Genomic DNA, 9,347 nt, shown 5'->3' on the forward strand with positions numbered 1-9,347 from the left:
CCTCCGCTCCTCCCTTAGGGGAGGGAGGGCGGGCGCTGGGCTCCATCCCGCCTCCCGCCGCGTCCCCGGGCGGGGCGAAGGGAGGGGAGGCGGCTTTGCCCGCTGGGCGCCATGGCCGAGCAGGCGGCGGACGGGGTCCCGGGCGAGCCCCCCTCCGCGGCGGCGGCGACCCCCGCGGGCTCTCCCTTGAGTGCCTGCCGCCGCCTGCGCGCCGTGGAGCCGGTGCTGCTGCTGGCCACGCTGGCGCTGGCGCTGCAAGCCCCGCTCGCCACGCAGCTGCTCTGGGACCGGCTGGGCGCCCGCAACGGCTCCGACTCCGGCCCGGCAGGGGAGCCCCGCGGCGGCTGCCCCAACCACACCGGCTCCAGCCAGCAGGTGCGTCCCGCGGGGCCTCCGTCCCTCCGCTTGTGGCTCCTTTTCCAGGCTCTTTGCAATCTGCAGACGGGATGACGGGAGGTCTCTCTCTTTTCCGCCAGTGGCTCAGAACGCCTCGTACTTTGATCCTATCTTGCCCCGAGCGCCTTTCCGGGTCTCTCCTGCGGGGAAATTTCTCTGAACCCTTCGTTGTCCCGTCATTCGCTTTTCCTGCAACGCCTTCCTCTTTTCCTGCTTTTGAATTACTCTTTATAGAAAAACAAAAACAAAAACAAAACACTTTAACCTAAGTCATTCATTCGCCATGGTCGTTTACAGGAGGGCACCTGGTTGCTGCTTTATTACTATTATTGTTGTTGTTATTATTATTATTCATTAGACATGAATCTCAGTCAACGGAACATTCAAATTGGCTGGCGCTATTATTATTATTATTATCGATCATCGCACAGTCAGCCAGATGTTCAGACTGGATTTGGCATTTTGTCTACCTATCGAGTCCTTACCCAGGACCTGGGATAGGCAGATGTGGATGTTTGATGGTATTACAGATATCGTCGCAGGATGGAAGCAGTTCCTAGTAAGGACGCCTTTTGCAATTGAGTAATGGCGAATTTGTCAATGCCAATGATGGTGTTCAAGTGGTGCTCCAGTTGTTTTGGGATTGCACCCAAGGCGCCTATGATTATTGGTATTATTTATTTATTTATTTATTTATATTATTATTATTATTATTATTATTTATTACTATTATCATTATTATTATTCCCTTCTGGGGGAGCTCCAGGTGGGTAGATTTCCAAGAAGTGGGTTCTCTCCTTAAAGCCTGCAGGAGCCAAGACATTCTTTCCTGCTGAAAAGTGATTGTGGTGATTGTCCAAGGCTGTTTCTGCAGTTGGATTGTTGTGCCTGAGTTGTTGTGTAGCTAAAGAGAGGAGGGTTGTTGCCAGGCTGAGTGTCTGGTGTTCCTTTGCATTCCTCACTGGATCCCAGATTATTCCTCCCACCCTCCCTCCCTCCCTCCTTCAAGGGTTTACGTCTTAAAGCGACCAGATAAGGACTCCCAATCAAATCACACCCCCTCCTGCCTCAGTTGCAACACTTGTGCAGTTGTGTGTCCTGATAACTCCCTTAATGGAGCACCTGCTTGCATCCAGGATCCTCCATTTCATGTACACATCCAGAAGTGGGGTTCTGTCCAAAGCAGGGGGTGTCCCACCCTGGCTACTTGAGGACCAGAACGATTATAAGGAATAAAGAGATGGGCTTTTATTTAGATGCAGCGTTTCCCAACCTTGGGAACCACTGATTTAGAGCAAAGAGCTGGTAATATCCTGACAAAGATTAAAATGAGAACTCTCTGCCTTGAAACGGATGCAACATGAGAAGTAGTGTGAGGCCAGGGTCTCCAAACGCGGCAACTTTAAGACTGGCGGACTCCTATTCCCAAAATTCCTAAGCAAGCATGGCTTGCTGAACAAGGAATTCTGGGAATTGAAGTCCACAAGTCTTAGAGTCGCCAAGTTTCGAGACCTCTGTATTGGATCTCTGTGTCTCCTTGTGCGCCCTCCCTCTGGGCCTGTGGCATCTTTGGGGACCTTTCTGCGCCCCTCTTTCCCAGAAGGATAACATGGTTATGGACCCAGAAGGATAACATGGTTATCTCTCCCTGCTTGAGCAGGGGGTCAGGCTAGAAGACCACCAAGGCCCCTTTTTCTCCCTTTCCAGGAGCTGGAGACGTTGGTGGCCCACTGGAACCTCTACCTCAACCTGGCCGGCTTCTTTGTGGGGCTCTTCTCGGTGACCCTCTTCGGCCCCTGGAGCGACAGCGTGGGACGTCGGCCGGTGCTGATCCTGCCCGCGCTGGGCATGGCCCTGCAAGCCGCCGTCTACCTGGTGGTCATGTACGCCGAGCTGCCCGTGGGATACCTGGTGGTGGGCCGCGTGCTGAGCGGCCTCTCGGGAGACTACAACCTGATCCTCGCCGGCTGCTTCGCCTATGTGGCTGATGTCAGCGACCGGACGGCCCGCACGTTCCGGGTGGCCGTCCTGGAGGCCTGCCTGGGCCTGGCGGGCATGGTGGCCAGCGTGCTGGGTGGGCAGTGGCGCAAGGCGCAGGGCTATGTGGCGCCCTTCTGGCTGGTCTTCGCCGCCAGCCTGGCTGCCGCCCTCTACGCGGCCTTTGTCCTACAGGAATCGGTGCTGCAGAGGCAGCCACGGCGCCTCCTCACGCTGCGCCATTACGCGACAGTGTATCGGCTGTACACCAGCCCTGCCTGTGGCCGGGCCTGGCACCGGCTGCTCCTCTACTCACTGGCCTTCTTCGTGGTGGTGACAGTGCACTTTGGAGCCCGGGAGATCCTGGTGCTGTACGAGCTCGGCCCTCCGCTCTGCTGGTCCCCAGAGCTGATTGGCTACGGCTCAGCTGCCCAGTACCTGACCTACCTGAGCAGCCTGGGGGGGCTGTGGTTGCTGCAGAGGTGCCTGCCAGACGCCTGGGTAGCCCAGCTGGGCCTGCTCTCCAATGCGCTGGGGCTGGTGACTGTGGCCCTGGCCGGGACGACGGCCCTGATGTTCACAGGTGAGGCTGGGGGGGGGAGCAGGCTGGGGGGGGGATCTGGTAGCCTCTCCCCAAAGGACCCTCAGGAGACCTACGTGGGGTTGGCTTTCTTTCTTTCTTTCTTTCCTTCCTTTCTTTTTTTCTTTCTTTTTCTTTCTTTCTTTCTTTCTTTCTTTCTTTTTCTTTCTTGTTCTCTTTCCTTTCTTTCCTTCCTTTTTTCTTTCTTTTTCTTCCTTCCTCCCTCCCTCTCTCCCTCCCTTTTTCTATCTTTCTTTCTCTCTCTTTCCTTCCCTTTTCTTTCTATCTTTCTTTCTCTCTCTCTTTCCTTCCCCTTTCTTTCTTTCTTTCTTTCTTTTTCTTTCCTTCCTTCCTTCTTTTTCTTTCTTTTTCTTTCCTCTCTTATTTCCATTTATTTATTTATTTATTTAATGAAATTTATGAGCCCCCCCATCTCATATTCAATGACTGGGCAGCTTACAGCATAAAAACATAAAAACATGAAAAAACATTAAAACCAATCATTATAGAAACACAGTGGATAAAATCATTAACTAACATAACTAAATAGTAATTAAATAATTGTTAATTATTATAAGATTACTATTGCGTAAGAATGAAATAATCAGCCCCAGATGGGAAAGGGAGGAGAGGGAGGGGTGGGGGGGCTTTGCAGGGTCCAGGGCCCACAATGGACCCAGAGCTTTGTGCCAAGCGCCCTTTTGGCATCACAACCTCACCCAACACCCGGCACCCACCCAGACGGCCCACGGCAGCCGGCCTGCTCACGGTGCCAGGTTCTGCTGCTGTGGCAGGTGGGCTTGTGTGTCGGGGTGGCTCCCCCCCCCCACGAGGCTCCCCCAGGCCCTGCTCAGCTCTCCCGCTGCCTCACTGCCCGTCTTCCCCACAGGGTACGGGCTCCTGTTCCTCTCCATGATGGTCACTCCCGTGATCCGCTCCAAGCTCTCCAAATCGGTTGGCGAGAATGAGCAAGGTAGGGTGGAAGGGGGAGGACGGCTCTGCCCCTCCCCACACCTCCGTGACCCCCTGTGCCCCCCCACTTCAGTGCTGCAAGGGTTGAGGGGCACTGCCATATTTTCCCTAACCTTACCCCCCCCAGTAAAAAGCCTAGAATGAATGGAGCATTTGGGGACCCAGATTGGCCTGGGGGGGGGGCTGCAAGGGGGCGAGACGGTCTGGGCACCCGCCCTGCGTCTGAGGCCCCCGTTTTTCCAGGCTGCTTGACCCCTCCCCTTCCCTGTCTTCCTCCTCCGTCAGGGGCCCTCTTTGCCGCCGTGGCCTGTGTGGAGGGGCTGTGCTCCCTAGTGGCCACGGGGGTCTTCAGCTCCCTCTTCCCGGCCTGCCTGTCCTTCATGAAGGGCTTCCCCTTCCTCTTCGGAGCCATCCTCCTCCTCGTTCCGGCTGCCATCATCGGGTGAGTCTGCCTAGGGGGACAGGTGGGGGGGTTGGGGTTCCTAGCTTTGGTGGTTCTTGACTGGGGATGATGGAGTCTGGAGTCCCCCCTGGAGGGAACGGCTGATCCAGAGCGCTCTCAGGCTCGGTTTGTCTTCCATGGAGTTGTCTGAAATTCCCTTTTAAAGCTGGCCGCTGTTTTCCAGTCCAGTGACGGGGAGTTCCAGGGGTTAACGCTGCGCCTTGGTTGCAGTTTTGGTCAAAAAATGCAGCCGGCAGCCAGTCAGGGACAAAAACCACCTTTCCCAACTTCCTGTTTTGAGAAAGGGAGAAAAACCTGCTTCCTCCAAGCATCTGGGACGTCCCCCCCCAGCTTTTTCTCACAGGAGCCCCCCAAACACCATCTGGGTCTCTATTTTCTATTCTTCTATTCTATTCAATTCTATTCTAATGTCTGAGATGGTAGAGGTCCTCCTGCTTGAGCAGGGGGCTGGACTAGAAGACCTCCGAGGTCCCTTGCAGCTTCTATTCTATTCCAATTCTATTCTATACTTCCTCTACTTACAATCACAATAGACCCCAAAATCTGTTGCTAAGCAAGACAGTCGTTAAATGAGTTTTGCCCCATTTTACGACCTTTACTGCCATAGTTATTAAGTGAATCATTGCAATTGTTAAGTTAATAACCTGGTTTTTAAGTGAATCTGGCTTCCCTCCCCATCGACTTTGCTGGTCAGGTCGCAAAAGGGAATCACATGACACCCCAGGATGCTGTGACCGTCATAAATATTAGCCGGTTGCTAAGGGTGTGAACGCTACTCCAGTGACAGCTGTGTGAAAAATGGCCGCAAGTCCCTTTTTTCAATGTTGTAACTTCAAACGGTCACTAAACGAATCCTTGTGAGCAAGGGGCCGCCCATACAACAGTTTTGCCAAATAGCAAAAAAAATTTAATCAATGTTTTAACCATTGCAAGTTAGAATAGCAACGGGGGGGTCAGTCGTATGTGGAGGACTAGCCAAGCAGACCTCGTGCAGCAGGAGGGCCGCGCTGCCAGGCCCCACAGACCCCTGACAGGCTGGCTGTCTCTCTCCTTCCAGGGGCATAGAAGTCCAGGACGGCACGGCCAGATACCGGCGTTTTGGTGAGGCTCCCAGCTCGCGACAGGAGGCTGAGCCATCGCCCCAAGACGAGTGAAGCCATCGGCCCTCCTGGGCACAGAGGACCTGCATCACGATCGTCTGGATCCCCGATGGATCAGGGTTTAGGACTTGTTGCTGTGTGAATGCAGAGATGTCATCTTGGGTCTAAACCAAGGGTCTTCAAACTTGGCCCTTTGATGACTTGTGGACTTCAACTCAGCCTGGCTCAGGAATTCTGGGAGTTGAAGTCCACAAGTCATCAAAGGGCCGAGTTGGAAGACGCCTGCCTTAAAGCCTCCCGGCTGAGGAATTCTGGGAATTGAAGTCCACAAGTCATAAAAGGGCCAAGTTGGAAGACCCTTGGTCTAAACCAAGGGTCTCCAGACATGGCCACTTTAAGACTTGGGGGCTTCAAATGCCATAATTCTGGGAGCTGACGTCCCCAAGTCTTAAACTGGCCAGGTCTAAACTGACGAGACCAGGCAGCCCAGTGAGGGGGGTGCCCGCTGTTCTTCCAGCTGGGACTTGGCAGAGGGACCCCCAATGCCTCCAGACAAGGTCCTGTGGGTGTGGCACAGTGGGAGGAGCCCGAGGATGCTGTGGGGTCTTCAGACCCTGCCCTGCCAAGACTCTTCCTGATGTGAGGCTGCCAGGACCGAAGCAGGGGCTGAGAAGGGGGGAAATGACCGCTGGGCACCAGTCCTCACCCTGCCAGCCCACTCCCAGCTCTCCTGTGGAGCTGAGGAACAATAAAAAGGAAACTGAAGCGACTTACTGGGGTCTCTGTGCTGCTTGAGGATGGACGGAGGGCAGAGGGACCGCCCCCTGGCACAGCAGCTCAGCCTGTGTGCTAGGAAGGGATGCCTGATGGAGTGGCATAACACACCTGTCCCACATTTTGTTACAGCTCCACTCCTGGGCTGCCCATGTCCTCTTTTGCCAAAGGGCTGTGCTTGTGTGTACACTTTTGAGCGACTCCTGGCACTCTGGTGGAGCAGCTCCTGCAATTTCTCGGCAAGACTTTCAGGGTTGATTCCCCCCCCCCTTTCCTAGAGCTGAGAGGAGGACTGGCTCAAGGTTGTCCAGCTGGCTTTGTGTCTAAGGCAGGACCGGAACTCACGTCTTCCGGTTTCTAATAAAGGAGAATCTTTGCAGCTCTGGGTTGAAATGAGGAGGTCCTTGGTGCTCTCTGACCTTAGTGGGTTTTTTTCTTGCAGATGCTTCATGACCCAACTAGGGAACATCATCAGTGCGAGAAGTGGGGGGAATGCAGAGAGGAGGAGGAGGAGAACGGTGGGGTCCTTGGTGCTCTCTGAGCTTGGCTGTTTTCTTGCAGACATTTGGCTGCCCCAAAGAAGAGGGAGTCAAGCTATTTTCCAAAGCACCTGAAGGCAGGATGAGAAGCAACGGATGGAAACTGACCACGGAGAGAAGCAACTTACCGAACTAGGGAATGTCATCAGTGCGAGGAGAACGAGGAGTTATAATAATGATAAAGTTGGAAGGGACCTTGGAGGTCATCTAGCCCAACCCCCTGCTCAGGCAGGAAACTTTGGACAAATGGCTGTCCAGTCTCTTCTTAAAAACTTCCAGTGTTGGAGCATTTACTGCTTCTGGAGGCAGGTGGTTCCACTGGTTAATTGTTCTCACTGTCAGGAAGTTTCTCCTTAGTTCTAAGTTGCTTCTCTCCTTGGTCAGTTTCCAGCCGTTGCTTCTCATCCTGCCTTCAGGTGCTTTGGAAAATAGCTTGACTCCCTCTTCTTTGGGGCAGCCCCCGAGATACTGGAACATTGCTATCATGTCCCCCCTCGACCTTCTCTTCATTAAACTAGACATACCCAATTCCAGCAACCGTTCCTTATGTTTTAGCCTCCAGTCCCCTATTATCTTTATTGCTCTTCTTCTGTACTCTTTCTAGGCATATTCCTCCAGAAAATCTGTGAATTTATAGCCAAGTAACTCAGTCCCTTTCTTTGATGGATGCAAACCATCTCTTTTGTACATTTTTTCCTGGGACCAGCTACAACAACCAGTTGTTGTTACGGGATCCTTTGTGCTCCTTGAGCTCATTTTTTTTCCTTACAGACTTTTCATGACCCGACTAGGGAACGTCATCAGTGCTACAAGGGGTTTGCGAAGAGAAGGGGGAGGGACTAGGAGATGAAGGAGGAGCTATGGGGTCCTTTGTGCTCTCTGAGCTTGTTTTTTTTTCTTGCAGACATTTCATAACCCGGCTAGGGAACGTCATCAGAGCTAGTGGGGGTGGGGGGGGGGGGTGAGAGCAAACACCTCCCCCTAATAGCATTGATGATGTTGCCTAGTTTGGTAATGAAACGTCTGCAAGAAAACCTCCAAGCTCAGAGGACACCAAGGACGCCTCACTCTGGTTTCTAGCCTGGCAGCTGAAGCACCACAACATCCGTCTCGGCTTTCAAAGCAGAAAGAACGGGACACTCATAGAGCAGGAGTAGTGCAGGGGTAGGCAACCTTGGCTCTTTTATGACTGGTGGACTTCAACTCCCAGAATTCCTGAGCCAGCATGCTGAGGGAAAAGGGAGAGGTTTCCAAGCTGAGCCATGCTGGCTCAGGAATTCTGGGAGTTGAAGTTCACCAGTCATGAAGGGGCATAGTTCCCCCATGCTAGCTCAGGAATTCTGGGAGTTGAAGTCCACAAGTCATGAAGGGGCCACAGTTCCCCATGCTGGCTCAGGAATTCTGGGAGTTGAAGTCCACCAGTCATAAAAGAGCCCAGGTTGCCTACCCCTGGTCTAGTGAACAGCTTTGCCTCTGGGCTGCTGGGTGACTGAGCAGGCCAGCAGCTTTGACCAGCCCGTTATTTTTATTTGTATCCCAAATAAATTGAATTTGAATTTGGGGTGCTCCTATTCCCCCCAACGGCACCGAGAACAGCAATGCCGTTACTGTGGAGCAGCACAAAAGATACTTGCCTTTCCCTCCCCCTTGGCCCTCAGGGTGGAAAGAGGCAGAGAGGCCATTAGATTTGGGGGCTCCCGGTCATTCTGGAACGGCCCACCCCCCACCCCGTGCCCCTCAGATCCAGACTGGCGTCAAGGCTGAGCCGAGGTGGCGCAGCAGTTAGAGTGCAGTACTGCAGGCCACTTTAGCTGACTGTGTTCAGCAGGTCAGCGGTTCAAATCTCACCGGCTCAAGGTTGACTCAGCCTTCCATCCTTCCGGGGTAGGTAAAATGAGGACCCAGATTGTTGGGGGCAACGTAAATATATATATACATTGCTTACTGGTGTACACCGCTTAGAGAGTGCTTGCACTTAGAGCGGTATATAAGTCTCATAAATAAATAAATAAATAAATAAAGGCTGGGAAATGAGCAGACCGACCATTTGTGACCATCCCTTTTTGCAACTTTTATAAAAGCTTTTCTTTCCCTGCACAAGGAAGAGATCAGAGTAAAACCCCCCCAGCCCTCCCCCCCCCGTACCCGGCCAGCCTGGGCAAGATCTCCCCTTCTCGAACACGAGTCCTGTGCCAGCTTCCCCTGGCATCCACTTCTGGAGGCGTTCTGGGTTGTGAGGCACATGTGCAAGAGGGCCGGTCTCTCCACGCCTGGCAGGATCGGAAAAGACGGCCGGGGCAGAAGGCACAGGCAGCGGCATCGCTGGGGGGGGGGGCACGTGGGGTGCTCTGAGGGTTCGGCCTCCCCCCCCCTGACCCCTCAAGTCTCCCCTTGAGCCAAACCAGCAGGAATTGGGGGGGGGGCTTTTCATGCTAAGGAAGCCGGCCGTGGCACAGAGACCCCCTCGGAGCATTCCAGCCAAAGAAACGTGGAAGCTGCCGTCGCCTTGGAAGTGGCAAACCACGACTCCCAGTTGGGGGGGAGCA

General features: G+C 53.7%; 1 protein-coding gene across 1 annotated transcript; it reads left to right on the forward strand.

The window, feature by feature from the left end:
- Positions 1 to 79: 79 nt before the first annotated feature.
- Positions 80 to 6,257, forward strand: LOC120319425 (proton-coupled folate transporter-like). The gene is made up of 5 exons (XM_039368263.1): positions 80 to 375; positions 2,104 to 2,956; positions 3,843 to 3,926; positions 4,211 to 4,367; positions 5,446 to 6,257. Exons 1-5 carry the CDS (start codon positions 112 to 114, stop codon positions 5,540 to 5,542), a joined length of 1,455 nt encoding a protein of 484 aa, XP_039224197.1. The 5' UTR covers positions 80 to 111; the 3' UTR covers positions 5,543 to 6,257.
- The last annotated feature ends 3,090 nt before the right edge of the window (positions 6,258 to 9,347 follow it).

The sequence above is a fragment of the Crotalus tigris genome, unplaced genomic scaffold (genome assembly GCF_016545835.1).
Source record: "Crotalus tigris isolate CLP2741 ecotype Arizona unplaced genomic scaffold, ASM1654583v1 scf7180000020724.653033, whole genome shotgun sequence".
Lineage (NCBI taxonomy): Eukaryota > Metazoa > Chordata > Lepidosauria > Squamata > Viperidae > Crotalus > Crotalus tigris.